Here is a 26,152-nt window from a genome sequence, read left to right as displayed (position 1 = left end):
GTGTGTGTGTGTGTGTGTGTGTGTGTGTGTGTGTGTGTGTGTATATACCTGACAGAGATAGTTCTCCTGCTTGACTCTCGCAGTGTCTGATGAGGAACGCTCCATGTTGATTTCCATCAGCCAGCAGCAACTTCTCCGCATCCAAACGCTTCGTATCAGCAAAGTACCATCTACAGAGAGGAGGGGGGGGTCAGTATATAAACACCATCTACAGAGAGTAGGGGGTGGGGGCAGTATATAAACACCATCTACAGAGAGTAGGGGGTGGGGGCAGTATATAAACACCATCTACAGAGAGTAGGGGGTGGGGTCAGTATATAAACACCATCTACAGAGAGTAGGGGGTGGGGGCAGTATATAAACACCATCTACAGAGAGTAGGGGGTGGGGGCAGTATATAAACACCATCTACAGAGAGGAGGGGGTGGGGGCAGTATATAAACACCATCTACAGAGAGGAGGGGGTGGGGGCAGTATATAAACACCATCTACAGAGAGGAGGGGGAGTCAGTATATTAAAACCATCTACAGAGAGGAGGGGGTGGGGGCAGTATATAAACACCATCTACAGAGAGGAGGGGGAGTCAGTATATTAAAACCATCTACAGAGAGGAGGGGGGGGGGTCAATATATAAACAGCATCTACAGAGAGGAGGGGGGGGTCAGTATATAAACAGCATCTACAGAGAGGAGGGGGGGGTCAGTATATAAACAGCATCTACAGAGAGGAGGGGGGGGGTCAGTATATAAACAGCATCTACAGAGAGGAGGGGGGTCAGTATATTAAAACCATCTACAGAGAGGAGGGGGGGCAGTATATAAACAGCATCTACAGAGAGGAGGGGGGGGGGTCAGTATATAAACAGCATCTACAGAGAGGAGGGGGGGGTCAGTATATAAACAGCATCTACAGAGAGGAGGGGGGGTCAGTATATAAACAGCATCTACAGAGAGGAGGGGGGGTCAGTATATAAACACCATCTACAGAGAGGAGGGGGGGGTCAGTATATTAAAACCATCTATAGAGAGGAGGGGGGTCAGTATATAAACACCATCTACAGAGAGGAGGGGGGGCAGTATATAAACAGCATCTACAGAGAGGAGGGGGGGTCAGTATATTAAAACCATCTATAGAGAGGAGGGGGGGTCAGTATATAAACACCATCTACAGAGAGGAGGGGGGGTCAGTATATTAAAACCATCTATAGAGAGGAGGGGGGGTCAGTATATAAACACCATCTACAGAGAGGAGGGGGGGTCAGTATATTAAACCCATCTACAGCTTAAATGAGCTCAGGCCCAGAGAAGGTGGTGGCGTTTCTTGATCCTGTTCATGTTTGGTTTCTTCTTTGCGTGACAGTCTTAAATTGCGTTCGTGGCTGCAGCGGCGAGCCGTGTTCACAGACTCAGAATCAATAAATCTACATTACTGTCCAACTGATACGTCAGTCACACTGTAATTTATTCTCACTGCACTGAAAAGTAACAGTGAGAATCACATTTCACTGAGAGAACGTCTGAGTGAGAAGTTCAGAGACACATTCCAGATCAGAGTTACAGAAAAAACGGAACATGCCGCTTATCACAGCCATCGCACGTCAGCTTCCCAACACCGGAATAACAGGAACCATCACTGCACACCGCCTCCTCTGCTGGTCATGACATCATGTTTCACTGAAACACTGCATACATACCATAAATATTACTTACATACCGTAAATAGATAACAGCACTCCGGCTGTCACTCAGACACACCTTTTACCTTCATTAAAACAAAAGTTCAGCTAAGAATCTAACTTACCCCAAAAAGCCAATCAGCCGAGACGTGTTTTTCATTACTAGCACTGTAGCTACGAGGCTAACGACTGTCTGTTTATGATCTCTAATCTGCAGTTTTTGACCTTCAAACACCTTCAGTAAAACACAGAAAACGTGGAGAGGCTCTTTCAGTTCAGCTGGTAGACGAAGATCACAAACCCTGTACTTGAGTTAAAGTCGAGACCCCCAAGGTAAAATATCCCTCCAGTAAAAGTAGAAGTTCCTCCCTTTAGACCTCCACTGGAGTAAAAGTACTAAAGTATTTCCCTTCAAATGTACTTAAGTATAAAGTAAAAGTACTAAAAGAGTAATTCTGGCTCTGATGTCCTGTTATCATTTTTATAACCAGACTGGCTTCATGAACTCATTTCAGGTGAAAGTCCTCCAGCGTCTCTCTTGGTAAACCAGTCTTTTAATAGAAGGTCATTAATTAGTGACGCTGACGTCTATTAAAATGATCAGAAGCACAAAACACTGAAGGTAAACAGTTTCCATCAGGGAGAACCGAGTGGCTCTGAAATCACTTTTTACACACAAGCAAAGTTTCAGTTTCAGATTTATTTACAACTTAGTTCCAAGTTTAAGTTGAATAAAAACTGGCTTTAAACTCAGGATCACAGATGAGCTCCTTTACTATGTTGATCTGTAGGCGTCTGTTCATAAACATAAACCAGCCCAAACTCATTTACTATAAAATGAAATGGTGTTTGTAGAAATTCAGAAAAAAGCCGCGTCAGTCTCGACTGCATATGTGGACATATTTCTATATTGAGCTCTACTTACACAAAGTTAGGTTAGTTCATCATTTATGTTGAACAGACTCTCCCAAAGTTTTACGCTGCTGCGCTGACGTTGAACCGCGTGCTGCACTGGGTCGGTATGACCAACAGGTCAAAACCAGCTCTAAACAAAGTGACCGCTGGGCCCTGATTGGTGCTCTGGCTTTGCGCTTCTTTCGTTTTGACATGTTACGTTTTTATACACACAGAAACCAAAAGGAACGACAGATTTCTCAAAATGTAGGAGGAAAAAGTCGGATATTAGACTCTGAAATGTAGTGGAGTGAAAGGAAAAAGTCCCCAGAACGGAGAAACTTCAGTACAGATACACCAAAAATACTAAAGTACAGAAACCAATTACATTTACTCAGATACTCAGGTACTCAGGTACTCAGTTACTGTCCAGCACTGAGAATAAATAGACATAAACAGCTCACTTAACTCAGCTTACCATTAATAGAGGCTTATACCCCACTAATTAGCACAGTGCTAACTGCACTTTTAAAAAAGGGTTCTTTAGCAAAGACAGTGGTTCTATATAGAACCATGGACACTCAAAGAACTACGTGCATGCATGTGCTATAAATGGCTCTATAGGGTTCTGCTGCTGTTACAATGTCAAGAATGTAACAGCAGAAAAACCCTTTTTAGTGATATATAGAACCCTTTCCCAAACAGGTTCTGTATAGAACCATATACAACACACTCAATCTGAAGAATAATTTTAACATGCAAAGAACCTTTTAATCATGCAAATGGTTCTTTGTGTGTTAATGGTTCTATATTGAACCACTGTCTTTTTTAAAGAACCCTTGCAGAACCATGAGTGTATATCATCACAAATCTGTGTGGAAGTGTGCTCAGTAGCTCAGTAGCCACTGACAGATTGGATGAGACTGGATTAGTTTTAGATTGGAAATGTAGTGAAAATCACAGCTGGAACCTCTCAGGGATTTTAATCTCATCGGAATCTGCTGTGTCAGTAAATCTGTAGAGATTCTAGCAGCTTCACCTTCTATACAACAAAATAAATAACGGGTTATATTAATCCCACATCCTGAAACAAACAGAACAACCCCAGGTAACATTAACCCGTGCAGATTCCCATGTTTGTGAATATTACATGACATCCCGGATCAGTTTTACACTCGTGAGCAGGTGGGTGGAACAGATGTGGTGACGATATGCAAATCAAGCCCCTCCCATCTCTTTAATTCATTCCGAGATTTCTTTTCCTGTGAATCGGTCATAAACAGAGGATTACAGATTACATTACCTCCACGTGGAAAACTAACGTTCCCAACAGCACAGGTCAATGGCCCACAATGCATCAGGGATGTGTCTTACAGTGAGGAGAATCAGTAACATCCCCCGCAACATCCCTGCCCGTGACTGCTGACCTTTAACCTGCTGTCCTTGAGGCGTGTTCTAGATAAGCATCTTATTGAGGCTTTTATTGTGGTTTACGGTAAACAGACTCGGCTGATTTATTACTGTTGGAGGCTGAAGCTGATCAATCATTAACACAGTCTGAAGTCCTTCCTGATTCTCTGAGTTATTCATCAACTCTCTCACACACACACACATACACACACCAAGTAACACTACAACAAAACTTTACACTAACCCTATTGTAACCTCAGTTTTTAAAAAAAAAAAAAAAACATTTGTGGTAAAATAATGAGAACCAACAAAATGTCCTCAGCTGTACACAACTGTCTTGTTGTCCTATCATTTTGAGGACATGAGGTTCTCAAAAAGGATAGCAAGACAAGTACACCCACACACAGACACACACACACTGAGCTGTGAGATGCTGGAATGTGGAACAACATGTTGACTCCGCCCCTCAGCACATGATTTACTTCAGTCCTCAGAGAGAGAGAGAGAGAGAGAGAGAGAGAGAGAGAGAGAGTGTGTGTGTGTGTGTCAGAGTGCAAGTGTGTCTGCATGCATGCGTGTGTGTGTGTTTGTGTGTGTCTGTGTGAGACTGTGTGTCAGAGTGCGAGTGCGCGTGTGTCAGGGAATGCGACTGGGAGCGAGTGTGCGAGTGTCTGGGAGCGAGCGCGAGCGTGCATGTGTCTGCATGCATGTGTGTGTCTGTTTGCGTGTGTGTGTGTCCGAGTGTGTGTGAGAGACTATGTGTGTCTGTGTGAGACTGTGTGTGTCAGAGTGCGAGTGTGTGTCTGGGAGCACAAGTGTGAGCATGCGAGTGTCTGAGTGTGCTAGTGTCTGAGAGTGCGAGAGTGCGTGTGTCTGCATGCATGTGTGTGTGTGTTTGTGTGTGCGAGTGCCTGGGAGTGCGAGTGTGCGAGTGTCTGAGAGTGAGTGCGAGTGTCTGAGAGTGAGTGTGAGTGTGCCTGTGAGTGCGAGTGTGTCTGAGAGTGCGAGTGTGCGAGTGTCTGAGAGTGAGTGTGAGTGTGCCTACCCTCCCACAGCTACAGTGCCTCCAGCTACCCTCCCACAGCTACAGTGCCTCCAGCTACCCTCCCACAGCTACAGTGCCTCTAGTTACCACACCCACAGCTACAATGCCTACAGCTACCGCTCCTATAGCTACAACGCCTACGGCTACCGCTCCTATAGCTACAATGCTTACAGTTACCACAGCTACCACACCAAACACCTACCACAGCTACCATGCCTACGGCTACCACTCCTATAGCTACAGTGCCTCCAGCTACCCTCTCACAGCCACAGTGCCTCCAGCTACCCTCCCACAGCTACAGTGCCTCCAGCTACCCTCCCACAGCTACAGTGCCTCCAGCTACCCTCCCACAGCCACAGTGCCTCCAGCTACCCTCCCACAGCCACAGTGCCTCCAGCTACCCTCCCACAGCCACAGTGCCTCCAGCTACCCTCCCACAGCCACAGTGCCTCCAGCTACCCTCCCACAGCTACAGTGCCTCCAGCTACCCTCCCACAGCTACAGTGCCTCCAGCTACCCTCCCACGGCTACAGTGCCTCCAGCTACCCTCCCACGGCTACAGTGCCTCCAGCTACCCTCTCACGGCTACAGTGCCTCCAGCTACCCTCTCACGGCTACAGTGCCTCCAGCTACCCTCTCACGGCTGAGTGTCTGAGAGTGAGTGCGAGTGTGCGAGTGTCTGAGAGTGAGTGTGAGTGTGCCTGTGAGTGCGAGTGTGTCTGAGAGTGCGAGTGTGCGAGTGTCTGAGAGTGAGTGTGAGTGTGCCTACCCTCCCACAGCTACAGTGCCTCCAGCTACCCTCCCACAGCTACAGTGCCTCCAGCTACCCTCCCACAGCTACAGTGCCTCTAGTTACCACACCCACAGCTACAATGCCTACAGCTACCGCTCCTATAGCTACAACGCCTACGGCTACCGCTCCTATAGCTACAATGCTTACAGTTACCACAGCTACCACACCAAACACCTACCACAGCTACCATGCCTACGGCTACCACTCCTATAGCTACAGTGCCTCCAGCTACCCTCCCACAGCTACAGTGCCTCCAGCTACCCTCCCACAGCTACAGTGCCTCCAGCTACCCTCCCACAGCTACAGTGCCTCCAGCTACCCTCCCACAGCTACAGTGCCTCCAGCTACCCTCCCACAGCTACAGTGCCTCCAGCTACCCTCCCACAGCCACAGTGCCTCCAGCTACCCTCCCACAGCCACAGTGCCTCCAGCTACCCTCCCACAGCCACAGTGCCTCCAGCTACCCTCCCACAGCCACAGTGCCTCCAGCTACCCTCCCACAGCCACAGTGCCTCCAGCTACCCTCTCACAGCCACAGTGCCTCCAGCTACCCTCCCACAGCTACAGTGCCTCCAGCTACCCTCCCACAGCTACAGTGCCTCCAGCTACCCTCCCACAGCTACAGTGCCTCCAGCTACCCTCTCACAGCTACAGTGCCTCCAGCTACCCTCTCACAGCCACAGTGCCTCCAGCTACCCTCCCACAGCTACAGTGCCTCCAGCTACCCTCTCACAGCTACAGTGCCTACAGCTACCCTCCCACAGCTACAGTGCCTCCAGCTACCCTCCCACAGCTACAGTGCCTCCAGCTACCCTCTCACAGGTACAGTGCCTCCAGCTACCCTCTCACAGCCACAGTGCCTCCAGCTACCCTCCCACAGCTACAGTGCCTCCAGCTACCCTCTCACAGCTACAGTGCCTCCAGCTACCCTCTCACAGCTACAGTGCCTCCAGCTACCACACCCACAGCTACAATGCCACAGCTACAGTGCCTCCAGCTACCCTCCCACAGCTACAGTGCCTCCAGCTACCCTCCCACAGCTACAGTGCCTCCAGCTACCCTCCCACAGCTACAGTGCCTCCAGCTACCCTCCCACGGCTACAGTGCCTCCAGCTACCCTCTCACGGCTACAGTGCCTCCAGCTACCCTCTCACGGCTGAGTGTCTGAGAGTGAGTGCGAGTGTGCGAGTGTCTGAGAGTGAGTGTGAGTGTGCCTGTGAGTGCGAGTGTGTCTGAGAGTGCGAGTGTGCGAGTGTCTGAGAGTGAGTGTGAGTGTGCCTACCCTCCCACAGCTACAGTGCCTCCAGCTACCCTCCCACAGCTACAGTGCCTCCAGCTACCCTCCCACAGCTACAGTGCCTCTAGTTACCACACCCACAGCTACAATGCCTACAGCTACCGCTCCTATAGCTACAACGCCTACGGCTACCGCTCCTATAGCTACAATGCTTACAGTTACCACAGCTACCACACCAAACACCTACCACAGCTACCATGCCTACGGCTACCACTCCTATAGCTACAGTGCCTCCAGCTACCCTCCCACAGCTACAGTGCCTCCAGCTACCCTCCCACAGCTACAGTGCCTCCAGCTACCCTCCCACAGCTACAGTGCCTCCAGCTACCCTCCCACAGCCACAGTGCCTCCAGCTACCCTCCCACAGCCACAGTGCCTCCAGCTACCCTCTCACAGCCACAGTGCCTCCAGCTACCCTCCCACAGCTACAGTGCCTCCAGCTACCCTCCCACAGCTACAGTGCCTCCAGCTACCCTCCCACAGCTACAGTGCCTCCAGCTACCCTCTCACAGCTACAGTGCCTCCAGCTACCCTCTCACAGCCACAGTGCCTCCAGCTACCCTCCCACAGCCACAGTGCCTCCAGCTACCCTCCCACAGCTACAGTGCCTCCAGCTACCCTCTCACAGCTACAGTGCCTACAGCTACCCTCCCACAGCTACAGTGCCTCCAGCTACCCTCCCACAGCTACAGTGCCTCCAGCTACCCTCTCACAGGTACAGTGCCTCCAGCTACCCTCTCACAGCCACAGTGCCTCCAGCTACCCTCCCACAGCTACAGTGCCTCCAGCTACCCTCTCACAGCTACAGTGCCTCCAGCTACCCTCCCACAGCTACAGTGCCTCCAGCTACCCTCCCACGGCTACAGTGCCTCCAGCTACCCTCCCACGGCTACAGTGCCTCCAGCTACCCTCTCACGGCTACAGTGCCTCCAGCTACCCTCTCACGGCTACAGTGCCTCCAGCTACCCTCTCACGGCTACAGTGCCTCCAGCTACCCTCCCACGGCTACAGTGCCTCCAGCTACCCTCCCACAGCTACAGTGCCTCCAGCTACCCTCTCACAGCTACAGTGCCGCCTCCAGCTACCCTCCCACAGCTACAGTGCCTCCAGCTACCCTCTCACAGCTACAGTGCCTCCAGCTACCCTCTCACAGCTACAGTGCCTCCAGCTACCCTCTCACAGCTACAGTGCCTCCAGCTACCCTCTCACAGCTACAGTGCCTCCAGCTACCCTCTCACAGCTACAGTGCCTCCAGCTACCCTCTCACAGCTACAGTGCCTCCAGCTACCCTCCCACAGCTACAGTGCCTCCAGCTACCCTCCCACAGCTACAGTGCCTCCAGCTACCCTCCCACAGCTACAGTGCCTCCAGCTACCCTCCCACAGCTACAGTGCCTCCAGCTACCCTCTCACAGCCACAGTGCCTCCAGCTACCCTCTCACAGCCACAGTGCCTCCAGCTACCCTCCCACAGCTACAGTGCCTCCAGCTACCCTCCCACAGCTACAGTGCCTCCAGCTACCCTCCCACAGCTACAGTGCCTCCAGCTACCCTCCCACAGCTACAGTGCCTCCAGCTACCCTCTCACAGCCACAGTGCCTCCAGCTACCCTCCCACAGCTACAGTGCCTCCAGCTACCCTCTCACAGCTACAGTGCCTCCAGCTACCCTCTCACAGCCACAGTGCCTCCAGCTACCCTCTCACAGCCACAGTGCCTCCAGCTACCCTCCCACAGCTACAGTGCCTCCAGCTACCCTCCCACAGCTACAGTACCTCCAGCTACCCTCCCACAGCTACAGTGCCTCCAGCTACCCTCCCACAGCTACAGTGCCTCCAGCTACCCTCCCACAGCTACAGTACCTCCAGCTACCCTCCCACAGCTACAGTGCCTCCAGCTACCCTCTCACAGCCACAGTGCCTCCAGCTACCCTCTCACAGCCACAGTGCCTCCAGCTACCCTCCCACAGCTACAGTGCTCTACAGCTCTGTAGAGAGACTTGGCTGGAGTGTGGTTATTGATGGATGTTGGCAATTACAGAATGTCTCTCAGCCAATCACACTGAGAACTGACTGATAGTGAAGGGATCGTTGATTAACTGTGGGGGAAATAAAAAAGGACTTTGGCCGAAATATCACTTCACACTTACAGGCCGTATGTGGCTCTGATTCACAGGACATGATTAAGACTATTAAATAAGGATTTCTGTGCTGAAGTGATGCCAGACTATTTTTCCTTTGATATAACAAATACCTTCATTTCTCTTTACAACCCTTCACGAAATTTCAGTGATTCATTTCAATCCGAGTCTTCAGAATTATTTTTAAAAATACACATTTAGAAAATTAGCTTGAATAGTGCATAAAAACTTCAAATTAACTTTATTGCTTTTAAATCATTGCAGTTGTATCAACAGATTGGGATCATTGTCTTTTTGCACTGTTACTGTTGTCAGTATTTTAAAACTTTCTCTTGGAACAGTCAACGATTACCCACCCACACCCGTCCATCACTCCTGGACAACTGCTCATTAAACACCATAAAACATTATATAATTCCAGCTGTATCTGCCCACGGGACTTTCATACAGGTACAGGTGAACTTCTGTAAAACCTGACTGAACAGCCAAAAGCAGAAATATCTATATTGTTATATTTACGAACAGCTTGTGCGGTGGTGGATAGATGTGGACGGTGTCGGACACATTTGGAGATCCTCAGGTTTGTTAGATATGAAGGCACATTGCTGTAACTTTGTAGGTTCTAAAGGTACAAAAGGTGTCTCCCGCAGTGCTGGGTGATTCTACAAATTCTGACACTTTCAAAACACTTCTTGTGCTTATGGGTGAAATTTGTTATTTCTGACTGACCCCACAAGGAGTTTCAACTGTAAAGACCGACATTATCAAGAGTAAGAACCTTAAAGCCCGGCACCTCTAACAGCACGAGCCCTAAAGCCCGGCACCTCTAACAGCACGAGCCCTAAAGCCCGGCACCTCTAACAGCACGAGCCCTAAAGCCCGGCACCTCTAACAGCACGAGCCCTAAAGCCCGGCACCTCTAACAGCACGAGCCCTAAAGCCCGGCACCTCTAACAGCACGAGCCCTAAAGCCCGGCACCTCTAACAGTACGAGCCCTAAAGCCCGGCACCTCTTACAGTACGAGCCCTAAAGCCCGGCACCTCTTACAGTAAGAGCCCTAAAGCCCGGCACCTCTAACAGCACGAGCCCTAAAGCCCGGCACCTCTAACAGCACGAGCCCTAAAGCCCGGCACCTCTAACAGCACGAGCCCTAAAGCCCGGCACCTCTAACAGCACGAGCCCTAAAGACCGGCACCTCTAACAGCACGAGCCCTAAAGACCGGCACCTCTAACAGCACGAGCCCTAAAGACCGGCACCTCTAACAGCACGAGCCCTAAAGCCCGGCACCTCTAACAGCACGAGCCCTAAAGACCGGCACCTCTAACAGCACGAGCCCTAAAGCCCGGCACCTCTAACAGCACGAGCCCTAAAGACCGGCACCTCTAACAGCACGAGCCCTAAAGACCGGCACCTCTAACAGCACGAGCCCTAAAGACCGGCACCTCTAACAGCACGAGCCCTAAAGACCGGCATCTCTAACAGCACGAGCCCTAAAGACCGGCACCTCTTACAGTACGAGCCCTAAAGACCGGCACCTCTAACAGCACGAGCCCTAAAGCCCGGCACCTCTAACAGCACGAGCCCTAAAGCCCGGCACCTCTAACAGCACGAGCCCTAAAGGTTAGTGTTTTTCCACACTTACGGTTCTGCGTCCAGGCTCTCCACCTGCGCTACGTAGTTACATGGAATGTAGCCTGTCTTGTTAGCTGAAACTCCACTGAGGGCTCTGACGAACCACCAGTCGACGTCGTCGTCGTGCAGCCGCTGAAATGTGTCTCCCGTGTGGAAGCTCAGGTCCTCCGCTGTGCGCGCCGAGTAATCAAACAGCGCCACAAACTCGGGCGGCGGGGTCTGCGGGGTCTGTGGGGTCCGCTGGGTTGATGGAGTAAACGTCTGATCACGGTTATGGTCCGAGAAGGTCAGACCCCTTGAATCTGGCTTAGACTTCAATTCTTCGCCCGGCTCGAGCTCCTTTTCCCGCAGACATGGAAAGGTGGAGAAGCAGCAGGAGACCAGGCGCTCGCGCACACTCTCCATACTGAAGAACACAAACACACCAACAGCCCAAAACCTCCTGGTCAATCAGCTGCTGAGTTCGGCAAACAGCATCTTATAACGCAGCGTCTCTGGGACGACCTTCAAGGTTAGAAGCTGATCGATTCCACTGCAACGTCCAGATGAAACTGGTCAGAAACTCGGAGCGAAGCTCGTTTCCTCATCAGAAGATCTAAAGTCCTTCACTGCACAGATTTACGGCTCCGACTCAAAGCTGCTGCGCTTCCTGCTCCTTCAGCTCTTCACTCACCTGCTGAGACACCTGCGCTGCCGGAGCCCCGCCCACTTCCTCTCAGCCAACCCCATTCCTGCAGTACATGCAGCGGCCGCTAGAGTCTACAGTGAATGGGAGTGAATGGACATCAATAACACAAGTGCTCGCTTTTATATCCGATCAAAAAGTTTGATTATCAGTCTGATTGATTATCAGTCTGATTGATTATCAGTCTGATTGATTATCAGTCTGATTGATTATCGGTCTGTTTACATCTAATGATTTCTGTTTATATCTAATGCAGACAAACCCTAACCCCCCCCACCACACACACACACACACACACACATGCACGCACACCTTGAGATCAGAGATAAACGTGCGATGTTTAAATACGTTTAAATTATTCCTCACGCACGCGGGCTACGTATGAGTGACGTCACGCGCTGTGGCCTGGCCGCCGTACTCGCGTCATTACGGTACCCGGAAGTGCTTTTGAATGAAAGCGGTCCTTGTTTCTTTGAAGGAATAAAGAGAACAAACAAACAAACAAACAAATAAACAAACAAACGGACAGATAGGCGACCAGTCGCGCGCAGCGGGGTGTCCTCCTGCGCGCGCAGTGAACGGGAGAATCAGCGGCGCGTGAGCGCGCGAGAGAGCGTGACAGTGAGGGAGAGCGTGTGGTGTAGTGTGCGTGTGCGCGCGCTGCGGCGGAGCGACATGAACAGCATGAGCGCGAGCGGCTCCTCCGGCACGTTCAGCCTGCAGGACTGCGATGTGATCGGCTTCGATCTGGACCACACGCTCTGCAGATACGACCTGAAGGAGACCAGCAGGGTGAGGAAAACCTCCACATAAGCTGGAGCCACAGCGGCTCCATCATCACCATCACAGACACGACCACAGTCGTCACAGACACCATCACAGCCATCATCACAGACACCAACACAGCCATCATCACAGACGCCAACACAGCCGTCACAGACACCATCACAGCCATCATCACAGACACCAACACAGCCGTCACAGACACCAACACAGCCATCATCACAGACACCAACACAGCCATCATCACAGACACCATCACAGCCGTCACAGACACCATCACAGCCATCATCACAGACACCATCACAGTTGTCACAGACACCATCACAGCCGTCATCACAGACACCATCACAGCCGTCACAGACACCATCACAGCCGCCGTCACAGACACCATCACAGCCATCATCACAGACACCATCACAGCCGTCATCACAGACACCTTCACAGCCATCATCACAGACGCCATCACAGCCGTCACAGACATCATCACAGCCACCATCACAGCCATCATCACAGACACCATCACAGTCGTCACAGACACCATCACAGCCGTCACAGACACCATCACAGCCATCATCACAGACACCATCACAGCCATCATCACAGACACCATCACAGCCGTCACAGACACCAACACAGCCGTCACAGACACCATCACAGCCATCATCACAGACACCATCACAGCCATCATCACAGACATCATCACAGTCGTCACAGACACCATCACAGCCGTCACAGACACCATCACAGCCATCATCACAGACACCATCACAGCCGTCACAGACACCATCACAGCCGTCACAGACACCAACACAGCCATCATCACAGACACCATCACAGCCATCATCACAGACACCATCACAGCCGTCACAGACACCATCACAGCCGTCATCGCAGACACCATCACAGCCGTCATCACAGACACCATCACAGCCGTCATCACAGACACCATCATAGCCGTCACAGACACCATCACAGCCATCATCACAGACACCATCACAGCTGTCACAGATACCATCACAGCCGTCACAGACACCATCACAGCCACCATCACAGCCACCATCACAGTCGTCACAGACACCATCACAGCCATCATCACAGACACCATCACAGCCATCATCACAGACACCATCACAGCCGTCACAGACCATCACAGACACCACCACAGTCGTCACAGACACCATCACAGCCACCATCACAGCCGTCACAGCCATCATCACAGACACCATCACAGTCGTCACAGACACCATCACAGCCGCCGTCACAGACACCATCACAGCCGTCATCACAGACACCATCACAGCCGTCACAGATACCATCACAGCCGTCACAGCCACCATCACAGCCACCATCACAGACACCATCACAGCCATCATCACAGACACCATCACAGTCGTCACAGACACCGTCACAGCAATCATCACAGACACCATCACAGCCGTCACAGACAACACAGATGTTGAAATATCAGGAGAATCTAAAGCCTCTCCTGCTCTCAGAGCCACAGAACCATTAATACCCCCCATTATCAGAGCAGAGAGATGGCGGAACAGCAGAGGGACCACAGGCCTCAACACAGAGTGGATGAAAACAGCACTTCATTTACTAAAGAGTCTCTGATCTGCTCTGACCAATCAGGGCTGAGATTCTGATCAGTCAGAGCTCAGATTCTGACCAATCAGGGCTGAGATTCTGATCAGTCAGAGCTCAGATTCTGACCAATCAGGGTTGAGATTCTGATCAGTCAGAGCTCAGATTCTGACCAATCAGGGTTGAGATTCTGATCAGTCAGAGCTCAGATTCTGACCAATCAGGGCTGAGATTCTGATCAGTCAGAGCTCAGATTCTGACCAATCAGGTATTTGAAGGTTCCTCAGGAGACAGCTCTGCTGAAATGACTGAAACATGAAGAGCCCAAATGTGCAGCCTGTAATTATGTGGATGAAGGTGATATTAATATTACCATTAAAGGGGAATTCCACAGATTTTTAAAATTTTATGCACAATTCCGTTGCTGCAGTGTAAAGAAAGTCATCCGGAGTGGTTTAATGTGAGGTTCGTTGTACAGAATCTTATAGACTCTGATTTCTTGATGACAGAAACCAGAGGTTGCACGATCTACAACACAGATATAGACACTTTATTTACCATCCAGAACCACCAGAGAACCTACACGAGTCTTCTGAACTTATATGGAATGTTGATGATGGAAAACAGTGGAAAATCTGGAATAATGAGTTTTCTTTGGGGACTATTTTGCCGCACAGCGCCCTGCATGTCTCCCTCCACCATGAATGGAGTTGAAGTTCTCTAAACTCTCATAAAACAGCGTCTCAGTCATCAGGCAGTGAATTCAGAACCAGTTCATGTAGGAACTTTCTGTAGGAGCTTTTAGAGGGACGTCTGGTTCCCATCACCACCACTGTGAGGAGCTTTTAGAGGGACGTCTGGTTCCCATCACCACCACTGTGAGGAGCTTTTAGAGGGGGACGTCTGGTTCCCATCACCACCACTGTGAACGGCTCTGACTCTGTGAGCTTATCTAGAACAGAGCGTTTCACACCGAACCACTCAGAACCGCTCTGTTTACATCTGAACCAGTTAATTCTGCAGCAGTTGTGAAAAATTGCTGGACTCCTCTTTAACTCTGCGTGGCTCTGAGCGGTGCCGCTGTCGTCTGTGCTGTCTTTCGTCTTTCTGTCAGTAACACCACTTTGCTTTGGGTTTGTTTGCAGCTCATATATGAGAGTTTTGCCCAATATCTGGTGGAACATAAAGGCTACGATAAAGACCTGCTGAATCTGACTCCAACCGCCTGGGACTTCTGGTGAGCTGCTGGGTTTCAGCTGAATTCATCTGTTAGAAGTTATAAAGAACCAATACCTCATTTTTTAGATTTGTTTTTCCCTCTGAGCTCCACTTTTTACGTTCGTTTTATATTATATTATGTTATATTATATTATATTATATTAAATTATAATATGTTATATTATATTATACCAAAAACATTCAGAATTCATTTCTACCTGATGTTCATCTCTTATAGTTTAACAAGCTGTCTTTGTTACTGTGTCTTTAAGACTGAAACGTGTAAATGAGCCTTTTGTATGAGTAAAAGTTGTAGATCAATCAGCGATACGCTGTGCGGGAGCAGCGTGACTGATACAGATGGCGCAGCCGCTCTGCTCTGCTGCTTTAGGGGTTTGTGTGTGTGCAGTTTTAAGGGCCTGGTGGTGGACTTGGAGGAGGGGTACCTGGTCAAACTGGCTGAGGACGGAACCGTTCTACGGTAAGACTCTTAAATAATGAACTAATTAAGAAGACCCCTCCTCCCAGTTATGTATTGTGGACTGTTCTAATCCTCCTTTATAACGAGAGTTAAATTCATTTCACCCAGTAAGATGAACGTAAAGCATTTCAGAGGAGTTTCTCTACAAACCAGCGCTTCACTGATTTGAAGTGTCACCTTGTTCCTGAGCTACAGGGCAGTGGTTGAGATCTTCCTCTGAAATGAGCCCCTCTAATAAAAGAGCATCACTTCATTAACAGCTACTAGCGCCGCTCTGTAGGCGACCCTGCCCGTCTGCAGGGACAGCAGAGGAGGGGAAAGTTCAGCTCCTCACTGCTGGGCTTTAGTTACATTTAGGGATCATACGCCTTCAAAGAGGGGGGCAGTTATTTATTATCACCCCCCCTAATTCTTCAGTGATGTGAAGATGAAGTCAGAGATTCTCCAGCTTCCTGTTTGAATTTTCCAGTTCCACCTTAAATGGCCAGAATGTACCTGCTGCTCCATTTAAGGTGGAACAACATTAAATTAAGATAATACAGTTATCGTCATTTTTTTAACAGAGAAATTTCTCGTGTTTGAGTGTTTTTTTGGTCTCTCATCTCGCCGGTTTTTCTTTTTTCTCATATCACTCTGTTTGAAGAGCGTCTGAAAAACCTGCATTTGGAGGTCATGTAGCCCGAACACTTCACCCTCCCCTCTATCGCTACAAGAATTGGGACAAGTGGTGGGGCGAGGGGTTAAGTGGGATTCTTAATAGAGCTGAATCTCTCTAAAGGAGTTATTCTGTTTCATCATGATGATGACGATAGTGATGATGATGATAGTGATGATGATGATAGTGATGATGCTTAATTGCTGAATCAGCGCAACTCACGGCACTCGGGATCTGAGCCAAGAGGAGATAATAAAGCACTACGGTCCAAAACGAGAGTGGAAGCATTTCAACAGCCTCAACAGCACCTTTACACGCTCAGGTAGGACTCTCTCTGTCTCTCTCTCTCTCTCTCTCTCTCTCTGTCTCTCTCTCTCTCTCTGTCTCTCTCTCTCTCTCTCTCTCTCTCTCTCTGTCTCTCTCTCTCTCTGTCTCTCTCTCTCCCTGTCTCTCTCTCTCTCTCTCTCTCTCTGTCTCTCTCTCTCTCTCTCTGTCTCTCTCTCTCTATGTCTCTATCTCTCTCTCTCTCTCTCTCTCTCTCTCTCTCTCATTGTATCTGTTGATGTAAGAACTGAATTTTTTTGTTCTACATTTTTCTGCAGCTAAATATTATTTCTATGACAACTACTTTGACCTTCCTGGAGCTCTGCTCTGCGCTCGGGTGGTGGACGTGCTGAACAAGGTACAAACAACCAGCTGATCTTTCTAACAGAAATTCTATTTACTCAGAGCCGTGCCGAACCCGTCAGGGCCGTGCCGAACCCATCAGAGCCGGGCCGAACCCATCAGGGCCGTGCCGAACCAGTCAGAGCCGCACCGAACCCGTCAGAGACATGCTGAACCCGTCAGGGCCGTGCCAAACCAGTCAGAGCCGCGCCGAACCCGTCAGAGCCGTGCCGAACCCGTCAGGGCCGTGCCGAACCGTCAGGGCCGTGCCGAACCAGTCAGAGCCGCGCCGAACCCGTCAGAGACATGCTGAACCCGTCAGGGCCGTGCCAAACCAGTCAGAGCCGCGCCGAACCTGTCAGAGCCGTGCCGAACCCGTCAGGGCCGTGCCGAACAGTCAGGGCCGTGCCGAACCAGTCAGAGCCGCGCCGAACCCGTCAGAGACATGCTGAACCCGTGCCGAACCTGTCATAGCCGTGCCGAACCCGTCAGAGCCGCGCCGAACTCGTCGGAGCCGCGCTGAAACCGTCAGAGACATGCTGAACCCGTGCCGAACCTGTCATAGCCGTGCCGAACCCGTCAGAGCCGCGCCGAACTCGTCGGAGCCGCGCTGAAACCGTCAGAGACATGCTGAACCCGTGCCGAACCTGTCATAGCCGTGCCGAACCCGTCAGAGCCGCGCCGAACTCGTCGGAGCCGCGCTGAAACCGTCAGAGACATGCTGAACCCGTGCCGAACCTGTCATAGCCGTGCCGAACCCGTCAGAGCCGTGCCGAACGCGTCAGAGCCGTGCCAAACCAGTCAGAGCCGCGCCGAACCCGTCAGAGCGGTGCCGAACCCGTGCCGAACCTGCCATAGCCGTGCCGAACCTGTCAGAGCCGTGCCGAACGCGTCAGAGCCGTGCCAAACTAGTCAGAGCCGTGCCGAACCCGTCAGAGCCACACCAAACCCGTCAGAGCCGTGCTGAACCCGTGCCGAACCTGTCATAGCCGTGCCGAACCCGTCAGAGCCGCGCCGAACTCGTCAGAGCCGCGCTGAAACCGTCAGAGCCGTGCCGAACCTGTGCCGAACCAGTCGGAGCCGTGCTGAACCCGTGCCGAACCTGTCATAGCCGTGCCGAACCCGTCAGAGCCGCACCGAACCCGTCGGAGCCGCGCCGAACCCGTCAGAGCCGTGCCGAACCCTGTCAGGGCCGCGCCGAACCCGTCAGAGCCGTGCCGAACCCGTGCCGAACCCGTCAGAGCCGCGCCAAACCCATGCCGAACCAGTCAGAGCCGTGCCGAACCTGTCGGAGCCGTGCCGAACCCGTCGGAGCCGTGCTGAACCCGTGCCGAACCCGTCGGAGCCGTGCTGAACCCGTGCCAAACTCGTCAGAGCTGTGCCGAACCAGTCAGAGCGTTGCCGAACCAGTCAGCGCTGTGCCGAACCTGTCAGAGCCGTGCTGAACCCGTGCCGAACCCGTCAGAGCCGTGCTGAACCCGTGCTGAACTCGTCAGAGCCGTGCCGAAACAGTCAGAGCGTTGCCGAACCAGTCAGCGCCGTGCCGAACCCGTCAGAGCCGTGCTGAACCCGTGCCGAACTCGTCAGAGCCGTGCCGAACCTGTCATAGCCCTGCCGAACCTGTCATAGCCCTGCCGAACCCGTCAGAGCCGTGCCGAACCTGTGACGAACCTGTCATAGCCGTGCCAAACTCGTCAGAGCCGCGCTGAAACCGTCAGAGCCGTGCCGAACCTGTGCCGAACCCGTCAGAGCCGTGCTGCTTGCCCCGAGCCGACAAAGTCTTGTTTTTTAATTGTATACGTCAGGCTCGGCGCTTTTAATGTGGTGAATCTTTTTTTAGCTGTTTTTTTCTCACTGTCTTCTCTCTGGTCTGTGTGACTGTGTTGGTTTTCATCATGGACAGATTAAAAAGAGAGACTATTTAAAGCTCCAGATAAGTCGGGGCATCTCTGTCTCTCACTCCTTCAAAAGAAGGCGCATGTTGAGGTCTGCTAGCAGTATCAGCCTTGTTGGGCCACACCTGTGCAGACCTCCAGTGTGAGCTGCTGAAAATATTTGAAGGTTGTAAACACGTTTTTCTTTTTCTCTAACAGCGAGGCTGTGAAGTTACGCCTGACTTTTGGAAGGACATGGTCGCTGCCATTGATCACAATTACAACACGTCTGCATTCCGAGGTATGTGGACACTTTCCTATCTCTAATAGAGCTGTTTCAGTGGAGCAGCGATGAAATCCTAAGCATTAGGCACAGTCATTGTCTCAGTGGGTTAAGAAGCCTAAATCCACCCTTAAAGAAAGATATATTAATACGTGGGTAAAAAAAGAGAAACACCTTCAACTCCATCTGTCAGCACAGGAGCTCAGGACTGTACGGCTCTGTTCTTCTCTGTTTGAGATTCTGTTGGTCTGAAATAAAATGCTAAAGTAAAGGAAGTCAGAGAAGTGACCAGTCACAGAGCAGTGCATTAGACACAAAAAAGGACTTAGTAACTAAATCTGAGTGTAACTGAGTAAAAAGCAGATTGCAGTTCTTACTAATATACTGCGTTATGATCTTGATGTGTAATTGAGTACAGCGAGTCGCCCGAGGCACCGGACACATGCAGCAATTTTATGTCACACTTTGAAAGAAAAGGTCTGGAGAACAAAGAAAGCACTCAGGCTCGAGTTTTGGCTCTAAAACTTTATTTGTGTTGGTCACAATGATGTGCAGATCATGAAACGCCCTGTTCAGTATCAGAGTTGCAGAATAAATGTATCCAGTTTTTCATCCGTATCTTTTTATACACACAGAATTAATCTTTCAGAAACAGAAATTTCATATAAAAAGCCAAGAAGCTGTCATATATATTCTGAAGTGTTAAAGTGATACAGAGCTTCAGACCCGGAATTCAGTCAAACACACCTAACGCAGGATTATCATAGCGTAATTTACAGGCAGGTGGAGAGCACCACTCGATTCAGCACCAGATCGGTTTGTAGACACAAGTGTGGCACGTTTTACAAGGTGGATTTTCTTTTCAGGCAAAATTAAACAACACTTTCTTAGGGACTTAGTCTGTTCACTACGGTGAGTAGATTCATTGTTTTTGTTCTCTTTCACATAAACAGACCTTTGGTTGTTATCCAGACAGGGGACTCTTATCTATTAACATATTGCATTTAATAAGTAGTTACGTTTTTCCTAAACAGCGAATGCCTTATGGCTGTGAGGGCCTTTTTTAAGAAAAAAGGTTTTCTTCAAAAGGTTGAGGTTTTATGTAGCGTCTTGATCACGTTGAGGCAATCAAGAACCCAGAGAAAGAACAGTGGACGTTGTCATCAGCATAGATGCCATTGGACTGCTCATCTGGAACCTGGACGTAAACTCTGTCACCACTGTGCAGGAGAAGGACAGCACTGCCGGACATCTGATCCAGGAAGCCTTTGTTGTATTCATCATAGGAAAACAAAACTGGTTCGCTGTTTTTGTAAAGTGCCACCAGTGCATTAGCACCATTGACATGCATGTGGAAGGCGAAATAATAAAGTCCTGGAATCTGGCAGGTGAACACACCTGTGTGAGGGTCATAGTGGTTCTCTCCATTGTACACGATCTGGTTGAACACAAGTGGAGTTCCTGCACTAGGGTAAGCACTGGTCAGAAGAGCAGTAAAGGCTGACACAGGGGGCTTGACCAGCTCGTGACTAAGAGGCATGACCTCATACTCATGGGATTTGATGGGCATGCTCTTCTCATGATGGTAAACAATCTGACCTGGTGGACCAGGTGGACCAGGAGGTCCAGCTGGACCTGGTAGACCATCATGACCTCTGGCACCAGGGATTCCTGGAGGACCCTGTGGGCCAGATAATCCTTTGGCAGTGATTCCTGCTGGGCCAGGGGCCCCTGGGAGACCAGGATGACCTTTGGGACCTGGAGCCCCAGCTGGTCCTACTGACCCAACTGGTCCTCGTGCACCAGGAATGCCGTTTTCTCCCCTGCTGCCTGGAATACCTTGTGGCCCTGGATGACCTTTAACACCTGCAGGGCCGATAGCTCCTGGGATGCCTGGTGCCCCTGTGAAACCTGCTTCACCCTTAGGACCCTGATGTCCTACTGGACCAGGAGCACCTGTGGGACCTGCTGCCCCTGGAATTCCAGGTTTTCCTGTGAAGCCTTGTGCTCCCTGCTCACCCTTTGCCCCTCTTGGACCAGGTGCTCCAACCAAACCGTGATCACCCTTAGGACCTGCTGGACCTGGCTCTCCCTGGAATCCCCTAGCACCCTGAGGACCAGCTGGACCAATAGGCCCAATGGCACCTGGCTGACCTGTAAAGCCTGTTGGGCCTGGCTCTCCCTTTTGTCCTGTGGTTCCTGGAGAACCAGGTGCACCTCTGTCTCCTGGAAATCCTGGTGCTCCAGTTTTACCAACACCTGGCAAACCAGGAGCTCCGGGCTGTCCAGCTGGACCCTGAGGACCTTTTTGTCCACTTGGACCAGGCAAACCTGGAGAGCCATTCTGACCTGGTTTTCCAGGTGCACCAATGCCTGGAGCTCCTGTGTGGCCTTTTAGCCCTGGTGCACCAATAGGGCCTGGTGACCCATCTCTACCTGACAAACCTGGCTTACCGGGTTCCCCAGGGTATCCAGTTGCACCAACCTTTCCAATTCCAGGTTGACCAGGCTGACCAGGAGGGCCCACAGGACCCATTGGACCAGGGCCACCAGGGCTTCCTGGGATACCATGACCTGATTCTCCTTTATGGCCAGGCGCACCAGGAATACCTGGGAGCCCTTTTTCACCAGGCTCTCCCCTGGGCCCCATTGCACCAGGCAGACCGTGTGGTCCTGGCTTTCCAGGAGCAGAGTAGCCAGCAGGACCTGGGCTGCCAGGGGATCCTGGTGCTCCTCGTGCTCCCTGGGGTCCTGCAGGTCCTGGAATTCCTCTTTCTCCTGGCAGTCCATTAGCACCAGGTTTTCCAGGTGCACCAGGACTTCCAGACTTTCCAGGTGCAGAGTATCCCGCTGGACCAGGTGGTCCAGGAGGCCCCACTGGTCCTGGGTGTCCAATTCCACTTGCTCCTGGCTGACCTGGAGAACCAGGTGGACCTGGGGGACCGGGCTCACCAGGTGCTCCTGGGCTACCTGGAGTACCTGCCACAGCTGGAAAAGAGTAAAACAAAAATGTCACTATATTACAGTTTTAACCTTGACTGAAACATTTTGTTACGGGACTCGTCATTGGAATTGATGAGTTTTACTCAATAGTAAAAGCTTTTTACTGCAAGTCTCCTTTAATCGGGCATTCTGTCAATCAGTGTTGGATGATTTAAATTACATTGATGCTTCATATAATTCCTATATTTCTCTGACAGCTCTGTGCCTTTGAAATTTGTCTTATCAAAATCTCTGCTGTCTGTGTTTGTGTGTTGGTATTGATAAGTGATATCTTCACGCCTCAGTGACTGCAGGGATTGATCTTATGACCCATTTTCTTTGTGAAGTTGGAGCCCAGATCTGTTATCAGTCTGGTGTGCTCTGTAAACAGGGATCCATTTGAATTTAAATGTATAATACGCCCAGTAAGGATTTAATCAAAGGTGCTGACTTCTGTCCATCACATGTGCATCACTGAAATACACACAGTGCATATCTGCAGTAATATTTGGGCTACAAACACAGTTTTATGGCAAATCACGAGTTTGCAGATCTGTATCTGTCTGGCTGTGAAATTCTAATGTGGAAACAGGAGTTTAAGTAAACTGGATGCTTTACTGAGCGCATTGTTGATGTAATTTATCTCTGATAGATAGAATCTGGCTTTCCGCTTGACGAGGGCTTAAATTCTTTTTGCAACCTTGCAGCAACTCAAGCTTCTTTCTCCTTCAACCCTAATGAGCTGTACAGTAGACTCACTACAATTGTATGGTAATTATACAGGAATGTAAATTTGACCAGTTTATTTTGCTTCGCATATGTGCCACAGTGTTGAATCGCGTTCGGTTAACCGTGAACAGCATCAGTAAATTTATAGGTGATCTGGTATAAACTTCACGGCTTGCTTGCTCCCAGTGCTCCCAGAGTATGACACTGCAGTGCAGTCAGATGTGTTCAGTCCAGACGCTCACTTCATCTGTTAAATCTGAAAGTGGACTCGCTCACATGTTCTTCAGGATTGTGTGGTTACGGCCTTCAGACACACAAACTGAATTACGTGAATAAGCGCTGATGTTTATGACCGGCCCAGCTCTGTGAAGTGAACTGAGAAGGATAATCACACTTTAGATTTTGTTTTAAACTTAGTGTGACGGTCCTGGAAGCCTTGGCAGGAATGTTGTTTTGAAGTCAGAAATGAGCAGGTTTCTTTAAACCACACGGGCAGAGCAGGTCAGCACTGAGCTCAGGCTGATATTACTGCGGTCAGCAGCCTCACCTACATCGGAAACTGGTGTTTTCCTTCCGAGTGCGTGTGAAGATTTACGCTGAGTGGAGTCCAACCTTGAAAATTTCCTGCTACAGATGTTTTATTTAGGACTTTGGTTTGATATGTCGGTCACCTCGCGAGTCATGGCAAGTGTCCCTCTTTACTGTGAGAGCTGTTTGTTTTGAATCTGTCTGGGTTTAATTGGCGTATTTTGGGTGTGCCCGCTGTGGTTGCCTGTGCCCTGTTTGACCCGTTTACTGCTTGACTCTGCTTATTTGCTGATGCATACAACAACTAAAACCACGAGTGTTTGATGTGAGGGAGTGGGTTATATTTTAGTGCCTTACACACAGAAATATTCACAGCTTTTTGGTTTGAGACAGAGCATCGTCAGGTTGCACGCAGACATGATTTATAGGCTGTTCTAATTCTGGAAGCTGATTGTCTCAGAACTGGAATGTAAATCTTACTGCATGTGTGGCTTTTATCTGTTTACTCTTTTTTTGGTTTGATTACAGTATTTAACGCATAATTTGCCCTATATATCCTATACGTTGTCCTTTACATTGAAGACTGTGACATGCACAAATCTGAGCATTATTGACATATATTTTTTGACAGCCCTCATAATTTCAGTAAATGCATGATTGACTGCTCTATTTTGACTAGTGTGGACTGAAAATGAGGACTATTCCAGTCGCTACAGCTTGACCTTAGGCACTGTCTTGGACAGATACTCGCCTGGATTCAGTCTCAGAGATGTTGATCTGAACATAAAGGGCAGCTGGACTGGACAGTGAAAGCAGCGAAAGCCACTGGCCAGTGGCCCACAGTGCACTGCTTTACAGTGAGTTTATTGCACCACAAATAAAGTTTCAGACGTCTTCAGTCAGAATGGTCCTCTTTAGTGCTATTTCACTGAGCTTTAAAACCAACCCGAATGCCAGCGTTTATTTTTCTTTAGTAACAAATAGCTGACAGTAATATTGTTATGAGGTGTTAATAATGTGTCCTGTGTTTGGAACTTATTTATATCGGAACTTATTTGCCACTACAGGTGTTTCTGCAGGCCGTAGCTACAGCCACCGCAGGTGTAGCTCAGTCCCACCATTGCCTTGGTGATGAATGCAACAAGCTGTTGGCCCTATAGATTAATCTCAGTGCTGGTAGTAATAAAGGAGTGAGGTGGGAAGTCTGTGTGAAGGAAGATTGTTGTAAGCTTACGGTGGCTCTTTGTTGGATAAGGATTTTTCTTCACGTGGTAGTATCTCTCAGGTGTCCCCTCGGCCAGAACCAGGAGGAGGAGTAGAACGCTTGTCACTTGGAGGTCCATTCTCTGAGGCTAAACCTGCTTAAAGAAACACAACGGTTCAGCATTAGAGTTTGAGTTGAGGGACATTCACAGATTGGATTAGTGGTAAGAAGATCCTGAGACTACGTGTAAGAACATGCAGGTGTCTGTGAGGGTTTGCTGATTTGCTGCCATGTGCTTTAGGGGGAAATGCTGATTCTGATAAATGACCCGTCCGTAAGATAAATAACTCATTACTGCTTTGCCATCAGACAGCAGTGAGTGATGAGTGATGACCCCATTGAAGTTAAATCCACCCACCCAAAGTTGGCTGCTATCTCATGAACTTTAAGTACATTATTACACTCTGTCTCCCAGCATCCCCCACCAGCATCCTACCACCCTCTAGATCCCTCCTACAGAGAATCCCCTCCCCCCAGGGCACCCAGACTTACCTGCAGGCTGGAGCTCCTGAAGGTGGTGAGGTCGGGTGGTCCCGGCCTGGCTGTATATCCGAGTATGTGTGGAGTCCGTCTGTGAAGCTGCTGCTGTTCACAGTTGTAAATTTGGCTTTTTATAGCATATCTCCCTCCGTCACCCACAGCAGTCCTCCCCCTGTGATGTCAGACATAATGAGGGGTCTGGTGTCCCCGGGAGGGGACGCTGCGGCTCCCCTGGGTTACGCTCACACTTTTCTGGAGAAAAATGCGTCTTCAACTGCAGATGTGATCTCAGCCAGCAGGAGTAGTCAGCCACATCACTGCAGTCCATTCTGTTAATTCATTCATTGTTTTGTTTGTATGAATATTTGTGAAATGAAAATGTGCAAAAACTGAACATACAAGTCCTGAGAAACTTCTTCTCCATCACCTTCCATACATTCACCGGCTGCCTGTGGAAGGTAAATAAAGCTTCTGAGAGCCCAGACTGGTCTTAAAGCAGAGTGTCTGTTTGCTCTGCATGGCGTTTTCCACCACAAGCACTTTTCGTGTTTTTTAGTTTTGTGGCCTATTTGCTTTTCATAGTCTGTGAAATTGAGCTGCGTCTCTAAATGTGGCACAATTTCTTTTATTTATGTATTTATTTCTATTTCAGCCTGCGACACCAGGGGGCAGAGTTGGCAGGCTTTTTTGAATGTACATGGGAACTCCCAGCCACACTGGCTGCTGTGGTCACACTGTACATTTATTTTGGGATTTTGAGGCCTGTCCTGTGTCAGGCTAAGTACAGTAGATTGGATTTAGCTTTACTGTAGTAATTATGATAAATGCTTTTCGCTGGATTAGCACACAGGCCGGTCATTTTCCCAGACATGTCGGCTGTAATTAGGGCCCTTTATTGATATGTTGTAGTGTTGCCCCCTGTAAGGTGTGTGATGCTGTAAGAGGGAAAGGGGCGTGTGACAGTAGCACTGCAGTTTAGGCTGTATTCTAGCTTCTTTTGTGCTGTTTCAGGATGTTAGGATGATCCAGCGCTTTACCCGCTCTGCGTGCGT

General features: G+C 50.0%; 3 protein-coding genes across 6 annotated transcripts in view; 1 reads left to right on the top strand and 2 right to left on the bottom strand.

Annotated features, from left to right (window-relative positions):
- frk (fyn-related Src family tyrosine kinase) overlaps positions 1–11,556 on the bottom strand; it is a 27,515-nt gene extending 15,959 nt beyond the window's left edge. For both annotated transcript variants that reach the window (XR_001857146.2, XM_017689225.2), the window contains exons 1-2: positions 10,896–11,556; positions 49–170 (exon numbers count right to left, since the gene is read on the bottom strand). Coding sequence is in view for 1 of the 2 variants with exons in the window: in XM_017689225.2 (XP_017544714.1) it covers positions 49–170; positions 10,896–11,290 (517 nt within the window). In the remaining variant the exon portion in view is untranslated. The remainder of the gene's footprint in view (positions 1–48; positions 171–10,895) is intronic.
- Positions 11,557–11,989: 433 nt separating this feature from the next.
- Positions 11,990–26,152, top strand: part of nt5dc1 (5'-nucleotidase domain containing 1) — a 68,101-nt gene continuing 53,938 nt past the window's right edge. Inside the window, exons 1-6 of one of the 2 annotated variants that reach the window (XM_037537742.1) lie at positions 11,990–12,362; positions 15,086–15,177; positions 15,568–15,639; positions 16,507–16,616; positions 16,897–16,976; positions 19,054–19,135. In XM_037537742.1, coding sequence (XP_037393639.1) covers positions 12,246–12,362; positions 15,086–15,177; positions 15,568–15,639; positions 16,507–16,616; positions 16,897–16,976; positions 19,054–19,135 — 553 coding nt within the window. In that variant the 5' untranslated portion in view covers positions 11,990–12,245. The remainder of the gene's footprint in view (positions 12,363–15,085; positions 15,178–15,567; positions 15,640–16,506; positions 16,617–16,896; positions 16,977–19,053; positions 19,136–26,152) is intronic. The other variant, XM_037537741.1, reaches the window with a different exon arrangement.
- col10a1b (collagen, type X, alpha 1b) lies at positions 19,628–25,200 on the bottom strand. 2 transcript variants are annotated; one of them, XM_017688309.1, is made up of 3 exons: positions 25,113–25,200; positions 24,591–24,717; positions 19,628–22,105 (listed from the first exon to the last, which is right to left on the bottom strand). In XM_017688309.1, exons 2-3 carry the CDS (start codon positions 24,697–24,699, stop codon positions 20,232–20,234), a joined length of 1,983 nt encoding a protein of 660 aa, XP_017543798.1. In that variant the 5' UTR covers positions 24,700–24,717; positions 25,113–25,200; the 3' UTR covers positions 19,628–20,231. The 2 variants fall into 2 exon arrangements, with proteins under 2 accessions (XP_017543798.1, XP_017543796.1); XM_017688307.1 differs by having other exon boundaries at positions 24,591–24,714; positions 25,113–25,199.

The sequence above is a fragment of the Pygocentrus nattereri genome, chromosome 4 (genome assembly GCF_015220715.1).
Source record: "Pygocentrus nattereri isolate fPygNat1 chromosome 4, fPygNat1.pri, whole genome shotgun sequence".
Taxonomy (NCBI): domain Eukaryota; kingdom Metazoa; phylum Chordata; class Actinopteri; order Characiformes; family Serrasalmidae; genus Pygocentrus; species Pygocentrus nattereri.
The sequence above is the reverse complement of the archived record's forward strand: the minus strand, read 5'-3'. Positions and strand labels throughout refer to the sequence as shown.